This window comes from Desmodus rotundus, chromosome 1 (assembly GCF_022682495.2).
Source record: "Desmodus rotundus isolate HL8 chromosome 1, HLdesRot8A.1, whole genome shotgun sequence".
NCBI classification, from domain to species: domain Eukaryota; kingdom Metazoa; phylum Chordata; class Mammalia; order Chiroptera; family Phyllostomidae; genus Desmodus; species Desmodus rotundus.
In genome coordinates, this window is record NC_071387.1 from 992389 (window position 1) to 1009053 (window position 16665).

General features: G+C 63.7%; 1 protein-coding gene across 2 annotated transcripts; it reads left to right on the top strand.

Moving 5' to 3' along the window:
* Window positions 1-55: 55 nt before the first annotated feature.
* RABL6 (RAB, member RAS oncogene family like 6) lies at window positions 56-16205 on the top strand. 2 transcript variants are annotated; one of them, XM_024562315.3, is made up of 15 exons: window positions 59-395; window positions 5758-5892; window positions 6802-6849; window positions 7805-7857; window positions 8738-8829; window positions 10226-10366; window positions 10711-10816; window positions 11641-11744; window positions 13059-13357; window positions 13527-13683; window positions 14084-14266; window positions 14342-14567; window positions 14854-15025; window positions 15612-15655; window positions 15734-16054. In XM_024562315.3, the coding sequence occupies exons 1-15, from the start codon at window positions 266-268 to the stop codon at window positions 15911-15913; spliced, it is 2070 nt and encodes a 689-aa protein (XP_024418083.2). In that variant the 5' UTR covers window positions 59-265; the 3' UTR covers window positions 15914-16054. The 2 variants fall into 2 exon arrangements, with proteins under 2 accessions (XP_053774828.1, XP_024418083.2); XM_053918853.1 differs by lacking the exon at window positions 14854-15025 and having other exon boundaries at window positions 56-395; window positions 15734-16205.
* Window positions 16206-16665: the final 460 nt, after the last annotated feature.

Below are 16665 nucleotides of genomic sequence, written 5' to 3' on the forward strand. Positions count from 1 at the left end.
GCCGCGCTCCCTTGGCCCTCGAGGCGCCCCGTAGCCGCGCGTCCCGCCGAGCGGGCGCCAACATGGCAGCGCTGGCTGGCGGAGGGTGGCTACGCCGGGGGCCGAGGGGCCCAGGGCAGAGTCGCCGCGGCTGAGTCCCCAAGAGACCTTCGAAGCAGGTGCCCGGCCGCCGGGGCGCGGGGCATGGTGCGATTCGCTCCTCGCCGCCGCCGCCGCCGCCGCTGAGCTCGCGCGCCACGCCGAGCTCGGACACGGAAGCGGGAAGATGTTTTCCGCGCTTAAGAAGCTGGTGGGATCGGAGCAGGCTCCGGGCCGCGAAAAGAACATCCCCGCTGGGTTGCAGTCCATGAACCAGGCGCTGCAGAGGCGCTTTGCCAAGGGAGTGCAGTACAACAGTGAGTAGGCGCGGGGGCGTGGGAAGTGGGATGCCCGGGCCGCGGCCCCTGGGACTGGGCAGAAACCGGCCCGGGGAGCGCTGAGGGTCCTGTCGCGCCTCGGGCCCCTCGCCATTTGCGGGATGATCGTGGCAGATCCTGTTCGTATGTTTTAGGGTGTGCTGGCGCGTCGCGGGTGCCTTAGCGCATTTCTTCGGTGCCTGGGGTGGGCGGGCCCGGGCCCTCTCCCCTCCGACCTTGGGGCCTCCCCAAGGAGCGCTGGCCAGGTAGGAAACCTGTGTTTGATTCGCACAGTGAAATTGGCCCGGGCGGTCCTCGTTCCCTGTGCGCTCTGCGGCGCCGCGACGGGTCCAGGTGACCTCGTCCGAGAGGGATTCTTACATAACGTGGGAAGAGCTCTGTGGTCTGTGACACTTTGAAAGGGGGGACGGGCTCTCCGTCCGTGAGCTGGGGTCACCTGCGGAGGGGCGGTGAAATCCTGCTGGCTCTGGTAGGACTAGCTCTGGGGATCTTTGAAGACGTAATATCAGCGACGCCACACATTCTTGCTCCCCCTCCCCTTAAAAAAAAAAAAAAAGCATCTGTAAGGGACACAGTTGGAAAAGCTCCGGAGGGCACAGACTCTCACTTGTCTTTGTACCAGACAGCTTTCTCCCTGCGGGAGGAGCCGTTGACAGCTGCCCCGGAGCACCGGCAGTTTCCAGCCCTGTTATAAATTATGTAAACGGCAGAACTCCTAGATGCTGTCTTCCTGACCTCTTTTAAGTTTTTCCATCTTGCTGGCTTTTTCCTAGCAGTACTGAAAGGCTTTCTATGTTCTCTGCTTTCAAATGGTTCCCTGTCGAGTATTGTCATGGGGGCTCCAAGATCTGGGCCTTTCCCCCCCTTTGCTCCTTGAAGGGGAGCCTTCCAGTCTGTGGTGACGTGTTTTGGCGACAGCATACGGTCCGTGCAGGTTTAAAAGACAGGCGGTTGCTGACGTGTCGCACTCACGCTGTACATGTAGTTTTCTAACGTAGGGAGAAGAGAGTAAGTCCAAGTATGTATTTCACAAGTGTCTAAAATCTGTGTTTGTGTTCCTTATTTGATTTTATTACTTACAGTGTCACTTTAAGTGTATTTCCAGTCCATTGGAAATTTGACCTGGAAACTATTCACCTTCCAGAAAGCTCCTGATGGCCATGCTCCCTAGTGGGGGGGCCGGGGAGTTGTTGGGAGAAGAAACCCCACCCTCAGGTAGTGGGGGGCCCGGTTTGGCTCCCCTGTAACCGAATGAAAGGTGGTGAGAGTGGGATAAGTCGGGGTGTGGGCCTGAGGTACAGCTGAGAGGCGAGTGGTCCCAGGGCCTGAGTAACAAGCAGTTTCCAAGCCTCCTGCTTTCCTTCGTTAGTCAGTGGAATAGAGTGTCTCTGGTTTTTATTTCCCAAGATCCCTAGCTTGGAGGAACAAGCCAGCAACGTGACAGTCACAGATTCGGGACTTTTACTGGTGAGCGTCGACTTCCCAGGACACATTTCTCATGGAACGCTGTCCTCCTGGGACACGGCGGTCACTCACTTTGCTGTGCATCGCAGTGGCAATGAGAAGTGACTCCTGTCGCACATGCCCAGAGCCCAGCATCAGAACCGAATCACAATTGAAGCCTGGACGAGACATTGGACCCGCTGTGGTTTGTTTGCTTGTCGGGTGGAAGGAAGTGTGGGACCTGAATTGGTCCGCCCTTCTGTGGCAGCAGGACACAGTCTGGCAGCTGTGTTAGGTCCGGGCCTTGCAGCAAAGCCACGGGACAGAGGGCAGCCGGAGTCCTGGCCCCAGGTCGCAGGGCTGGGGGTTAAACACGGGCTGGAACTCTCCTCACTGGAGACCTTTCTGAAGGTTGACCCAGGGCGAGAGAGCATTTCCTTTAGGGAAGAAACAGCTGCATCTGGCGAATGAGTCGAGAGCTGCCCCGGTGGGGTCGACTTGTGGGTCACCAAGCCTTTGCTGTCCCCAGTATGCCACGTGTCCCTTGTGGGTGTCCCTTCTCCAGCACTGGTTCACTCAGCACGTGTGTGCCGTGTTCCTCAGTGAAAACCCAGCCGCCCACCTCTGCTTGTGGCGCTTGGGTTCTAGTGGGGGGTGGGGCCTGTCTGAAAGGGCAGGGGCTGCGGGACCAGAGGGAACCTGGGCAGTGTCGGGCGGGGCAATCAGAGAGGTGTGGGGGGGCAGGAGGTAGGGAGGGTGTGATGGGGGTTGTGCAGAACTGGGGTCCTGGCCTTGGGGGTCACAAAGCCAGATGCAGTGCTGTGAGGTCTGGAGAGAAGCAAGCCTGCAGCGCCCCCCGCCCCCCCGGCACTTTGGGGATGAGAGCCGTGAAGGACTCTGTGCGGAGAAGCCACTGCTGTGTTGGCAGCAGGCTGTCCGGGAGGAGGGGACCCACCGGAAGTCTGCCCCCACGATCCGTGTGCGGTGATGGCCCCGCGGCCAAAGGGCGTCGTGAGCATTTGAGCCTGAGTGCCTTGCAGAAGTGACTGCTCGTCCGCCTCTCAGACAGCCCGCGCACTCTTTGACTGTGTGGGAGAGACGGTGACTTTGACTGCTAGGGAATGTGCGGAGGTGTCCGTGACTCAGCACCGAGCCTGGGTGAAAGGAGTCGCGGGCCCTGTAGTGGAGCCCCACCCTCAGCGCCTCGTCTTCACCGAAGAGAACTGCCGGTGGGGACCCGCTGTCAGTCTGCCTGGGAAACCGGCTAGTTTGCCACAGGCTTCTTTTTTTTTTTGTAAAGGTTTCACTTATTTATAGTAGAGGGGAAGGGAAGGAGAAACAGGGAGAGAAACATCAGTGTGTGTGGTTGCCTCTCGTGCGCCCCCTACTGGGGACCTGGCCCACAACCCAGCCATGTGCCCCAACTGGGAATTGAACCTGCCACCTTTGGTTCGCAGTTTGGTGCTCGATCCACAGCCACACGAGCCAGGGTGCCACATGCTTCTTAAGTAAAGGGCTGCTCTTACCACTTCCGGGTGAACTTACAGGTTTTCCAGGTGAATCACTCACTCAGCTTGTTTGAGCCAATGTCTCGGGTTCTGAGAGTGATTTGACTTTGTTAAGAGTAGACATTAGTTACTTTTGTTTAACAAATGAAACCAGATCATTTTATTTATTTCCAACATTCTAGGATTTGTTTTAATTAACTTTTAACGTGAGCAAACATCAAACTTTAAAGTGATTTCACTTTGGGACAGAGTAAAACTCTTCACGCTCTCAAGCTGGAATGGGGTAGAAAACAAGCGTTTCTGAGCTGACGAGGAGAGAGCGGTGGAAACATCGAGACTGTGAACAGACAGGGCCCGTTTGGAAGAGAGCTGCCCGGTGGCCCCCGGCCGGTTGTTAGCCTGGAGAAGTCAGCGCAGGGAGACCTCTGGAGCTGGACGCACGGTGCTGAGCTGAGCAGGCCCCGGCTCGTGCCCCAGGTGGGTGCCCGGTGGGAAGGCCGGCGAGGACGAAGAGAAGGCCTCTCTGAAGAGAAGACTGGGGGTCCTCCCGTCGTCACTCATGGGGCACGTGAGACTGTGAGGTGTCTGTTCCGCAGCATCTGCAGCCGGACACGTTGCTGGACGTTGTCAGAACCAACACGAAAGACGAGGAGGCAGCCAGAGCAAAGAGACTGCTCCAGAGGGCCAGCCCGTGGCGGGTGGCGCGGGCAGCCTCTGGGGCACCCCTGTCCGCCGGGCACTCTGCACCAGGCAAGCTGTGTTTCAGGGGCAACTGCGGTTGAGCTGGGTCAGCCCATGACGGACGTCCTACTGTGTGCAGAGCAGCCCTGGGAGCCCCAGGGCAGGAACGTGCCGGAACGGGCGCGTGCGGGTGACCTCTCGGTGCGTGGTGGTCCCAGTGCTGGCAATGACGGTGAGCGTGGGCACAGACATAGACACTGAAGTCCCAGAAGTGAGCGCATCATCCAGGGCACAGCTGGTCAGAAGGGAGGCATTCGAAAGTCCTTGAGTCGTTTAAGAGGAAGACAAAGACGTTTACTAATTTTGGACTTAATTAGAGCAAATGTGAATGTTAGAAACTTGAGGCTTACCATTCAAAGAACAGAAACATGCCAGGCAAACAGAGGAATGAAAGCCCTGCACAGCCCCAGCTGGGGCGGCTCAGTGGGTCGAGAGCAGGCCTGTGAACCAAAGGGTCGCGGGTTCCATTCCCAGTTGGTGCACACGCCTGGGTTGTGGGCCAGGTCCCCAGTAGGGGGCACAGGAGAAGCAACCACACACTGACGTTTCTCTCCTTTTCTTTCTCCCTCCCTCCCCCTCTGTCTAACGATAAATAAATTTTAAAAATTAAAGAAAAAGCCCCGCACAGCCCTGACCATGTGGCTCCATGGATCTGAGTGATGCCCTGCATAGCAAGGGGCCGCTGGTTTGATTCCAGGTCCGGGCAGATGTCCAGGTAGCAGGCTCAGCCCCCAACTGGGGCGTGTGAGAGGCAACCCATCGATGTTTCTCACCCTCTCTTTCTCGCCTCATTCCCCCTCTCCAAAAATAAATAAAATCTTAAAAACAAAAGCCCCTGCACCCCGTGGTGGAAGGCAGCCTGTCGGCGACACTCCCGGCTGTGTGATAGCCCTCGCGTGCTCTGCTCACTCTGCGAGGCGCCCGCCCGCCTGCCCTCGCAGCACCTGGAGCTGGTCCCTGCCTCTCTCCAGGCAGCCGGAGCCCCCGCTCTCGCGTGGACCTGTGGCTCTGACTCCACACGCCCCTGCCCGGCATGTCCCGCTGGCACGTGGTGGGGTGGGCTCTCCCCGGCCTTGCTCTGTCCCTTGGCATCCACGCCTGGCACACAGGCCACCCCGTAAATACTCCCCGCTGCCGCAGCCTGCATGTGCGGTCTTCAGAGCCCGGGGCTCCTCGGAGCCGCGCACTACACACACCGAGCTGGGGAGAGTGGGCTGTGAGCGGACCATGGGGATCTGGGAAACTGGCTCTGCCGATGCCAGCAGCCTGACCTTGACCCTGAGCCCGTGAGCCCTGCGGGAGACCAGCTCTGGGAGAGATGCTTTCCTGTGAGTCTGAAGTCTGGGCAGGTACCCCTGTGTCCGCCCAGGAGGAAGTGCCTCCCGGGTCCTGCGCTGCAGATGGGGCGCAGTAGAGGCCCGGCCGCCCCGGCAGCCCTGCGTGTGCCCAAAGTGGGCCCCATGGGCCCTTGTGCCCGTCCCTGCTGGCTCCTCCCTGCTCCTCTCTGCTCCGCAGCCACGCAGGCCAGGGTCTGGGCGGAAGAGAACGAGTGCCTGTGCGCACACTCTGGGAGCTGGGGGTTGTCAGCTCTGGTCCGGCTTCTTTACCTGATCTGCCCTGCTCTCCTCCCCCCTCCCTGCCCCCGCCAGTGAAGATAGTGATCCGAGGAGACAGGAACACGGGCAAGACTGCGCTGTGGCACCGGCTGCAGGGCAAGAGGTTCGTGGAGGAGTACATCCCCACACAGGAGATCCAGGTCACCAGCATCCACTGGAGCTACAAGGGTGAGGCCGTGGGCACGTGGGGCGGGGCAGCGGCTGCCACTCACAGGGTGGGGTTTCCCCGTCGCTCTTCCTTGGCTGTGCGTCCTTGGGGATGCCTTTCTTGGCATGGTGTCGTCATGGAGACCGTACATGCATGGGATCCCGTGACCTCAGGGGCTATCATGGCTCTCCTTAAAGGCACTTTTGGGGCACCTTGGAGTCCTCTCCCAGAGAAATGGGCAAGGCAGCAGGGGCTCGGGAGGGGGGTTCTGAGCCAAGGCCCCCCCTGGGGCCTGGAGACCTTGGAAGGGCAAAGCTCTGGCTCGGCAGGGCGGTGTCCCCGGGAGCAGCCCCCACTGCGCCCACAGATCTTTGCCTCAGGCTTTGGAAATCCCTGTCCCTGAAGGACTTGGTGGACAGAACACGCCTGGTGGCCTCCAGGCCCTGCCGAGGGCAGCGGGCAGCCCCGCAGGACACCAAGGAGCTACCCTGGGTGTCAGGGCATCACCGGACACTTGTGGCGGCACTGCCCATTGAAAGGCCTGCAGCAGCGGGACACGCGGGGCCTTTGTGACTGCCAGGCCGCGTCCCGGGACGCCTGTGGGGCGGGTTTGGGTCCTGTGTGCCCGCCAGGGCTGCCTGCACCTCCAGGAGCTCCCCCTCCACACCCGCAGCACCCCTTGCAGTTGGGCTTAGGCCGGCGGGACAGTGCACTGGGGTTCCCCTCGGAATCCGTGAGCCTCCCCCCCAGCTAGGGAGGCCATGTCTGGCTGCAGCCCGTGCGCAGGGCTTGGGCAGGTGCTCGGTGCCCGTGGACGGCACCCAGGGACAGGCCTGTGTCCCCAGGGGTGCCCGGACAGGTCCTGATGGCCCATCTGTGGGACGCCAGCAGGTCAGCTGGGTGCCAGTGTTCTTGCTTTCTCGTTTTAGCCACTGACGACATCGTGAAAGTCGAGGTCTGGGACGTGGTGGACAAAGGTAAGTGGCACCGCCCTTGCACGCGCTCTGCTCCCCTGTCTCCCCCCCCCCGTCCTCTGCCCGGGTCCTGGGTGTGTGTCTTTGTCCATCGTGGATCCCTGTCAGCCTTGGCGGCAGCCCCCTGCACAAGGAGCACGGGGCTCTGCCTCTCTCCAGGCAGCCGGAGCCCCCACTCTCCCATGGACCTGTGACTCTGACCCCGCACACCCCTGCCCGGCGTGTCCTGCTGGCACGTGGTGGGGTGGGCTCTCCCCAGCCTTGCTCTGTCCCTCTGCATCCACGCCTGGCACACAGGCCACCCCGTAAATACTTGCTGGGGGCAAAAGAGTGCACAGGCTCTGCCACCCGCGCAGGGGGTGACCATCAGTGTCTTGTCCTAGGAGCCCGGGGGACCCTGGAGTTCCTGGGTGACAGTGGTCCCTTCTCAGTTGTGCCTCAGCTGTGTGTGTTTGGGGAGGCTCCTGGTTACTCAGGGTCACCGGTGCTCAGCGTGAGTTCTGTGAGCTCAGAAGCTGGGCTGACCAGGCCAGTGCTGCTCAGCTGTGCTCTCTCCGGGCTCAGGCGTGGTCAATCCTGGAAGGGAGTGTCCGCATTTGAAGCTGAGCCTGGCAGGGACACTGGGGTCGCCTCCTGAGCACTCCCTGCGCCCTGGGGCCTGCCCCGTGCCTTCAAGGAGGTCCCGCTGTTGGCAGCCTGCTGGGGTCTTTCTCTGGGCTGGGGCGGGGCCGGGGCAGCTGGAGCCGCCAGGAAGCCTCGCTGGGGTCCCAGCCACATGGCAGGGCCACCGCAGTGCCAGCCGAGTGGGGGCTCCACTCCCAGGGTATCCAGTCTGTCCATTGCCCACTGCTGGTGGGACTGGTGTGTGCAGGGGGCCGGGTGTGAGGAAGGCTGCTCCTGCCTATGGCTGTCCTGGGCCCTGCAGGTCCACCTGGTCCCTTTTGTGTCTTTTAATAAGGAAAATGCAAAAAGCGAGGTGACAGCTTGAAGATGGAAAACGACCCCCAGGAGGTAAGCGGGGCCCTGCCTGTGGGGCCCACAGTGGGGGTGGAGTGTGTGCACCTGTTTTCCAGACCCCTCTGCCCACTGGTCCCAGCTGCCCTCTGGACTGTGTGCCGCCCCAGCCACTTTGGGGTGGCTGGACCTGCCAGAGCCAGCACCATGCCAGTGACCCCATCAGATCCCATGCGGAATTCGAGGGGCCCGGGAGAGACTTAGGTGAACTGGCCAAAGTGGGTATTCCTGCCACAGAGGCGTCAGGTCTTAAAAGCACAGGATACACCTTCACGGTGTGGCCCCAGCTCCTGTGGGCGTGAGTGTGGCTCCTGGGGGCTGTCGCGTGGCCGCTGCAGCTGACACGCACGAGTTGGGCTGACCACTGCTCTCCGTGCCAGGGCCACTGCTGCCGCTGCGGGGCCCCACTCCTCCCCTGGGCCGCAGTCGGCCGGGACGTGGGTGGCCTCCCCGCTCCCCTTCACAGCGGGAAGGCTGAGTGGGCACCTGGCCTGTTTGGCTGTAGCTGCTGTCCCTGCACAGCGGCTGCTCTGGGCAGCGTGTCCAGAGGGCTCTCTGCAGACACCTGCCCTCTGTGCAGCTGCCCCACGCTCTCCTGGGGGCAGAAAGCTCGGCCCTGGGGGTGCTGCTGGTGGCTAGTGGAGGAGACCGCAGCCAGGCGGCGTGGAGCAGAGGGGCCCCAGAGTCCGCAGTGGTCCCTCTCGGACCTTCCCCACCCACGCCAGACGGTCTTGGTCTGCGTGTGTCTTCCAAAGTGAAAGCAGCTGCAGTCTCTGCAGACGGCGGACGTCCGAGTTGGGCTTTTCCAGGGGCTGCGGGTCCCCACCTGTGGGGTCGCCCGCCATGCCACCTCATGCCGGGCCCCTCCCGTCCCCAGGCGGAGTCCGAGATGGCCCTGGACGCTGAGTTCCTGGACGTGTACAAGAACTGCCATGGGGTGGTCATGATGTTTGACATCACCAAGCAGTGGTAAGGGCACAGGCGCTCCCAGCAGCCCCTGCCCAGAGGGGCACCTCCTTTGTCCCCAGGCAGCAGGCCCGCCGGCGTCACCGTGCGAGCGCTCCTCGCCAGCCAGCCGGCCACGCGGAACCCTGGCCCACACGTCTCTGGGCATCCGCACACGTGGACACGGGTCTGTGCATGGAGGCCGGCTGGCTCGGGGTGGGGGCAGGTGTGCCTTCCAACAGCCCCATAGCCTTTCCTGAAAAGACTCTAAAATTGGGTGGAATCAGTGGTGCGTTTGTCAAGGGTGCCCAGGAACACCCCCCTTGTTCTTTGACCTGTGCTAGGATGATGCACAACTAAGACCCATCTCAGCGGGAGGCTCCAGAGCAGGCTCAGCAGGCAGGGGGCGGGGAGGGGGTGGGATGCAGGGCCACCTGCCAGGGCCTCCACTGGATGGCACCGTGGCGTGTGCCCGGGGAGCCGTGGCACACGGCGCCCACCCTGCCTGGCGCTGGACCATGCAGCCCTGCACCAGCCCAGGATTGCCTCCGGCTGCTTGGAGATGCCACCATAAATCCAGTCCTCCAGACACCGCCGAAGAGGAGCCACCGCCTTGGGCGCTCCCCCGCTTGCACGCACCCTCGAGGGGTTGTCGTCATTGCCACACGCGGGGCTCGCACGTGGGGTGGACCCCGGCGTCCGGCTAGCGCTGCTGCTGTGGGCGGCACCCAGCCCGGCTCTCCTGAGCCTTGCACACGCACGTCTCCTGCAGCGCTGGGCGCTCGTTCGCACACTCGCGTGTGCGTCCCAGCAGGCTGTGTGCACCACCCACGGGTGCCCAGCAGCGCCTCGGGTCCTAGGGACGTGGGGGGTCAGGGCGGGGCAGCTTCCAGTGCACGTCAGGCAGGCGGCAGCTCTGCCGGCCTCTGGGACGCCTTCGGCCCTTAACAGTCGAAGTGCCTGTGTGCAAATAGAAGAGGCAGAGCCAGGTCGTGTATGTGGTGCCCGCTGCACTGTTCACTATTTGTCCTGGCTTTCTCTGGGTTCGGGGAGCATTGTCACACTTCCCTTGGTTACTGTGTGACTGCCCTGTGAGGCGGGACAACCATCAGCCCCATGGGGCTGAGGGCCCTGTGCCAGGGGACCATGTGAACCCCCCATGTCACCACAGGGCCAAGCCCTGAGTCAGCAAAGGGACACCTCAAAGAGTCCCTGGGCCCCGAGAGCTGCAGGAAAGCTGAGAGGGCGGCGTGGGGCAGGCACTTGTGAGCAGCCGTCAGCGGGCAAAACCGAGGGGGTTTGTGGGTCAGGGGCGGCGCGAAGCCTGGGGGCAGCAGGCAGCAGGTGATGAGTGAGGCTCGCGGGTCCAGGACACTCCGGCGACACTCAGGCGGGCCCCTCCTCACACACGTCCCTGAAGGACCTTCGCCTACATCCTGCGGGAGCTGCCCAAGGTTCCGCCCCACGTGCCGGTGTGCGTGCTGGGGAACTACCGCGACATGGGTGAGCATCGCGTGGTCCTGCCGGATGATGTGCGTGGCCTCATCGACGGCCTGGACAGGTGGGTGCTGTCGGGACCCTGGGCCAAGGGCACAGCCTGGGCACCATGCGGCTGCGGAGGGCCCAGGGAAGGAGGGACAGCAGGGCTAGCATGCACCAGGGAGCGTGGCTGTGGACCGAGGATGGAGGTGGCTTTCTGGCACCAAGTGGGGGGAGGAGGCTGCACGAGCCCAGCGCAGGCAGCGCTCCGCTCAGCAGAGCCACTGAGGCTCAGGTATGGGCTCGGGGCCTGGGCCACTTGGAGGTAGTCACCAGCAGAAGGCACCTCAGACGAAGTGGGGGCAGTGGGGCAGCTCAGCCCATAGCTCCTGGCCTGCGGTCTCACTTCGTTCTCTCCACGAGCAGACCGCTGGGCTCCTCCTACTTCCGCTACGCCGAGTCCTCCATGAAGAACAGCTTCGGCCTGAAGTACCTTCATAAGTTCTTCAACATCCCGTTCCTGCAGCTCCAGGTGAGGCCTGCCACACACTCCCCCTCCACCAGGCGCAGCGGCTGTTCAGGCCCAGGGTGGGGCCGCTCCTGAGCTTGGAGCACTCCCTCCCCTCTGCAGGGTGGGCCTGGGACCTGGGTCTTTCTGAGCCACGCACAGCTGCAGGAGCTGTGGGTGCCAGTCTCAGACAGGGAACCACATGCCCAGACCAGTGGGGGCTGCAGCCCCCCCCCCCCAGCCTGGGCGCTGGCCCCCGCGCGGTGCTTCTGTGGCCCTTGTGCTGTCCCTCTTCACCCCAGGTGCCCCAGCTCCCCGACTGCCAGGGCAGTGCCAGTCGCCCTCACTTCGGAGCAGGCCTCTCCGCAGTAGCTGGGGGGATGGGCCTGAAGGCATACGGCCCTTCCCGCTGGGCGGACACGGCGCCAGGCTGGTGGCCCACTGGCCTGCACGGGTTCTGACAGCAGCGGCTGGGCCTGCGCTCCCTGTGCAGGGCCCTCAGCACCCTGGTGCCCAGCCCCATGGCAGCTTCTGCTGTGTGCAGAAGGCTGTGTTCTGACACCAGAGGGTGTGTCTCCCCAGACCCCCCCACCCCACGGGTGCTTTTCAGCCAGTGGGGGGGTGTCTTGAACCTCAGGGGCACCTTGTTTGGACAGGGGTTTGTCCCTGTCATTGACGCCGTCGTCATGGCCACACCGAGCACCTTCGGTGTCATGCTGGTCGTTGGGATGAGGTTGTGGGAGTTTCCAGGTCCCCACGCCCCGTGGTCTGCTGTGGTCCTCCATCCTGGCTGGCCGCAGGGACTCGAGGCCGGGGGTGTGTCCTCAGGCATCCGCTCTGTTCTGCAGCGGGAGACGCTGCTGCGGCAGCTGGAGACCAACCAGCTGGACATGGATGCCACACTGGAGGAGCTGTCGGTGCAGCAGGAGACGGAGGACCAGAACTACAGCATGTACGTCCCCCGGGGCCGAGGGCGCTGCGGGGAGGGCACGGTGTCTGCAGGCGGGACCAGGCCTTGCGTCTGGGTCTGTCCAGGTGGGACAGCAGGCGAGCCCCGTCCCAGCTGCCCCGTCGGCCAAGGAGCATTGTGTGTGTCCAGAAAGGCCGTTCACCTCCACCAGAAACTGGTGGGGCACAGAGACAGGCGCGCACGGGCCCCGCAGGGACGGGTGGGGTGGCCCTGCTGGGCCTGAGGCCTGCAGCCTTGTCTGTCCCTGGACCAGGTCTCTCTATTATTCATGTCGACCGTGAAATATTTAGAGTGAGGCAAGTAGATTAAGTGTGAAATGGAGCCTACCTGGCCTTGGGAAGAGAGCTACCTGCCTCCGCCAGGTGCTCCAGAGCATGGGTGGTTGGGTGCTCCAAGTCCCTGCCACCCCACCCACCAGCCTTGTTGGGGCCAGGCCCCTTGTCCTGACAAGACCCACGGTGGCTCAGAGCCGGTGGGGCATAAATGGGGACTGCCAGTTCACCAGAGGTAGCTGCTCAGCTGCCCTCCCAGACAGCCACCTGGCTATGGAGACTCAGGCCCACAGGCGGGGCATCTGTTGGCGTTGCACCTGCCTCTGGCCAGACCAGCCTCGCCTGTCGGCCACCTGGCATATGGTGCGAGGTGCCGCCCATGGCCCCAGGGAGACCTGCTCCCTCCCCTGACATTTTCTGGCTGAGACCACCGTCTCCGTTGGGAGCTCTGTTTCCTGGGTGGAGGTGGCGTAAGCAGGCTCTTCAGAGAGTGCCTTGGCCCTGGGAGGGTTCTGGGTGGGGAGGGGCCTTCCGGTCCTGACAGGTGCAGGATGGGGTGGGGTTGCCCACCCACAGAAGATGGGGTAGCTGAGGATGGGGCTAGAGAATGGATTTCACTCCCGGCCTTCACCAGACCCCAACATCCAAGTCCCACCTCCCGGGAGGGCTGCTCGCCCAGATGCCCTGCTCTCTGTCCCCGGGGCCCCAGCCAGCCGGCAGGGACTGACCGTGTGCAGGATCGCTCCCAAAGAGCACGCGGTCCTCGGCCCGAGGACAGCAAGGCTATCTTCTGAGGTTCCATCCTGCCACTGCCTCCAGGACCCTCCTCCCTGAGGCCAGCCCTGCAGCCTGCACCAGGGTGGAGGGCATGTCAGGCCCGCCCCGCTCCTAGGCCCTGCTCCCCCAGGGACGCTCTGCTTGATGCCAGGGGCTGTGTGGGCTGCTGAGCCTGAGGACGGGGATGTGGCTGTCACCACGGATGAGAGGAAGGCTGGCTTCTCACTCCCACCCTGTGTTCCCCCAGCTTCCTCGAGATGATGGAGGCACGCAGCCGCGGCCATTCATCCCCACCGGTGGCCAATGGGCAGAGCCCGTCCTCGGGCTCCCAGTCGCCAGGGGTGCCCCTGAGTGCCCAGTCTACGGGAAGCTGCAGCCCCAGCACCCCACAGCCCGCCCCCTCGGCCTGCCCCTCCCCACCGTCCCCCTCAGAGGCTCCGCTGCCCCCGGCACACCCCGTGGCCCCCGCCCCAGCCCCGAGACGGAGCATCATCTCCCGGCTGTTTGGGACGGCACCAGCTGCTGAGGTGGCCCCTCCTCCCCCAGGTAGGCCCCTGGGCAGCACCTCGGGAGGTGTGCGTGGCTGGGTTGTGATGGCGCCATCTACCTGGCCCGTGAGCTCCCCCAGACTGGGACAGGGTCCCTTTCCTCCTCCTGGGTGGGTAGCTGTCAGCCCAGTCACACACCAACCCCTGCTTGCGTCCCATCCCTGCAGGCACAGATTCAGTCCCAGCTGCAGAGGCCTCAGCGAAAGTCCGGGACGTGGAGGAATTTGTTCCTGCGGACGGCCTGGACCACAGCTTCCTGGATGACGTAGCCCCCCTGAAGGATGAGAAGAGAGTCGAGGCCGAGGTCCTTCCGGACAGCGACAGGTCAGGGTGGCACCAGCCTTCTCGGTGCCTTTGGCACTCTGTCACGCCCTCACACTCCCTGCTGGTGCTGAGCCCAAGGCGGGTCCACTCCAGGCGTCTCTGGTGTCACCATGCCCCTCTGAAAGTGTGAGCGAGAGAACAAAGCCAGCAGCATGCTCCTCCCTGAGTGCCTGAGCCCACCTGTAAGCCCCGACCCTTCACCCTATGCTCCCAGGGAGATGGCAGGCCCTCCTTCAGCCTCTTGTCCCTCCCATGCCCCCCCACCACCATCTGTCCCCATGGGAACAGGAGCACCAAGGGGAGCAGCCACAGTTGGCTCACAGTTGGAGGCCAGAGGGTCCTGGAAGCCGGGGGCCTAGTCCCCCTACTGACCTCTGACCTCCCTCTCCCTCCCCCGCAGTGATGGGGAGGCCCCAGGAGGGAACCCGATGGTGGCAGGTTTCCAGGATGACGTGGACCTCGAAGATAAGCCACCCAGTAGGCCCCTGCTGTCCACAGGCCCTGTCTCCAGGGAGAACGCCACTCTTCCCAGTGAGGCTGCAGCCCTGGCCTCCCGGAAGTGCCCCGAGCCAGGGACCAAACAGTATGTCGGGTTGTGGGGGGAGGGGCTCCAGGGGGAAGGGCAGACACAGACCCCTGACCACCTCCTGTCCCAAAGGCCCTCTGCAAAGGCCCTGAGGCCACACAGGCGTACAGCCCCCAGGGCAGCAGAACCCCGCAGGCCCCCCGCTGAGGGCTCCTCTCTCGGGCACGAGGACAGGAAGGGGGAGGAACCAGCAGCATCGTCAGAGAGCGACCCTGAGGGGCCCATCGCTGCCCAGATGCTGTCCTTTGTCATGGATGACCCTGACTTCGAGAGTGACCTGGACGTGCCCCCGAGAGTGGTGAGGAACCCTGAGGCTGCGTCCAGGACGGAAAGGGCTGGGGGCTCCGGGGGGCTGGGTGACATCTCCCTGAGGCCAGAGCCTGGGAGACCCCACAGCCTGGGCCTGTCTGCCCACCACAGTGACAGTGCAGGGGTTTCAGCATCCTGGCTGCCACATGTAGGCATTGCTATCCCCCTGACCCTGGGTCAAGTTCGGCCCCTCAAGGGGGCTTATCACCTGCCTGGGAAGTGGCAGAGCCTAACCACAGGGGTGATGAGGCGGCCTCCCTGGCCTGCTCCTCCAGGACGAGTTCCCAGTGCGAGAGGACCTCTCCGACGTGACAGACGAGGACACTGGCCCTGCCCCGCCGCCCCCGCCCCTCAAGGCCCGCATCCCATCCTTCAGGGTGAAGGATGATACGGATCTCTTCGGCTTGGGGCTGGAGGAGACAGGTCACAAGGCGAGCAGTGGTGAAGGTAGCTGGGGGCCTGGGATGCAGTCCTCCCCATGGGGCTGTCCCACCAGGGGACACATTTCTGTCCCTTCTCACCCTGGGGGTCCTAAGAGCAGCAAGGCCACCCTGCAGGGCCCAGCCAGCTAGCTGTCGGTTCCCTGAGTACTGCACCTGGCTCCCCACTCCCCCCAGCCCTGGCTGGGGTCCATCTGTGCTCTGATGACACAGGGCACTCAGGGCTGGGGGCTGGTCGGGCGTCCACCCAGGAGGTGCTGAGTGGTGCTGCTGTGGGCCAGCGGAGAGCCCACATGCACCCTGAGTCCGGCCCTCTGCACACACGCGGGCGTGGCCTTCAGGCCTGATGATCTCCACAACTCCCTGCCGCTGCCCTTCACCCTGGGCCTTGTGAGCCCAGCTCTGCCCCAACGTGCAGTGTCAGCTGGTCGGGGGAGGGAGAGACAAGGACCTCCCAGGCTTGTCTCCCTGGGCTGGTGCTGCACCTGCCACTGAGCGGCGCTGGGGTCCTGCGGTGGAGGCTGAAGGGCGGGTGGGAGGAGGGGGCAGCTCCCGCAGTGGTGGCGGAGCTGACAGGCGTCCCCTCTGTGCAGATAAGCCTCCATCCAAGGAGAAGAAGAAGAAGAAAGGCCGAGAGGTACGCCTCCGCGCAGGGGCCAGATAGGGGTGAGGGTTCCCGGTCCCCGCGCCCCGCTGACATGAGCTGCACCCACAGGAGGACAAGGCTACGAAGAAGAAGAGCAAACACAAGAAGGGCAAGGACAAGGAGGAGCCCCGCGAGGACCGGCGGCGACGGCGCCGCGAGAGGACAGCAGTGGACGAGCTGGAGGCCTTCCTGGGCAGCGGGGCCCCGGGTGGCCGCCTCCGCGGGGGCGGGGACTACGAGGAGCTCTAGGCCCGTCGCCCTGCCAGGATCGCCCACTCCGCGCAGCGCCGCCCCGCGGCTTCTCAGGGAGGGACTAAGGCCCCGTGCGGCGAGGCTGTTTACAGAGGCAGGAGCGCCGTGGTCGCCACCCAGCCCCTGCTTGCCCGGCCCCCCCGCATGCGGCCCAGCTTCCCGCGGGCTCCACAGCTGCCGGCCCTGCGCCAGTGCGCCTCCAGCCGGGGCCGGGGTGCCCTCACTCTGTTCCCCAGGTTCCTTTTTCTCCTTCCACACCGATCTCTGACCATAAAGCTCTCTTGTTTTACTGTGTCTGTGTGCCACTTCTGCTGCCCGGCCCCTCTGTCCCGGTGGCCCTGAGTTGCCCTCACAGTCCTGGCTCCCTGCTGTTCGGCCAGAGCCTTGTTCTCACGAGGGCGGCTGCCCCTGGGGTTAGGAGGACTTCCCACCAGAGTCATGTGTTGTCCGGGCTGGGTCAGCATGGCGGCCGTCCTGCATGTCTGCCCCAGGCCACATAGGCTGGGGCCGGGCAGTTGCACCCAGGAATACATGAGGGGTGGCCAGTTCTCTGAGGGCAGGTGTGCCCGTGTTCTGCTGGTCTCCATTGGTCCCTGGCCTCAACTACCTCTCTGCCCCTCCAGAAATCTCCCCTCTGGCTCTGACGCTAGAGCTGCCCCTCCTGGTGGGCAGGCTCAGCACCTGATGGGAGGGTGGTGGCTGGGTGTCCCCCTCCCTTTCCTCCATTTGTTTCTAGGTTTTGAACCAGG

Excerpts from the sequence above, each read along its gene's own strand:
- RABL6 (XM_053918853.1), top strand. The coding sequence starts at position 266 with ATGTTTTCCGCGCTTAAGAAGCTGGTGGGATCGGAGCAGGCTCCGGGC. Across the intron at positions 10,817-11,640 it reads TCCCGTTCCTGCAGCTCCAG|CGGGAGACGCTGCTGCGGCA; the intron begins GTGAGGCCTGCC and ends TCTGTTCTGCAG. Across the intron at positions 13,358-13,526 it reads GGTGGCCCCTCCTCCCCCAG|GCACAGATTCAGTCCCAGCT; the intron begins GTAGGCCCCTGG and ends CCATCCCTGCAG.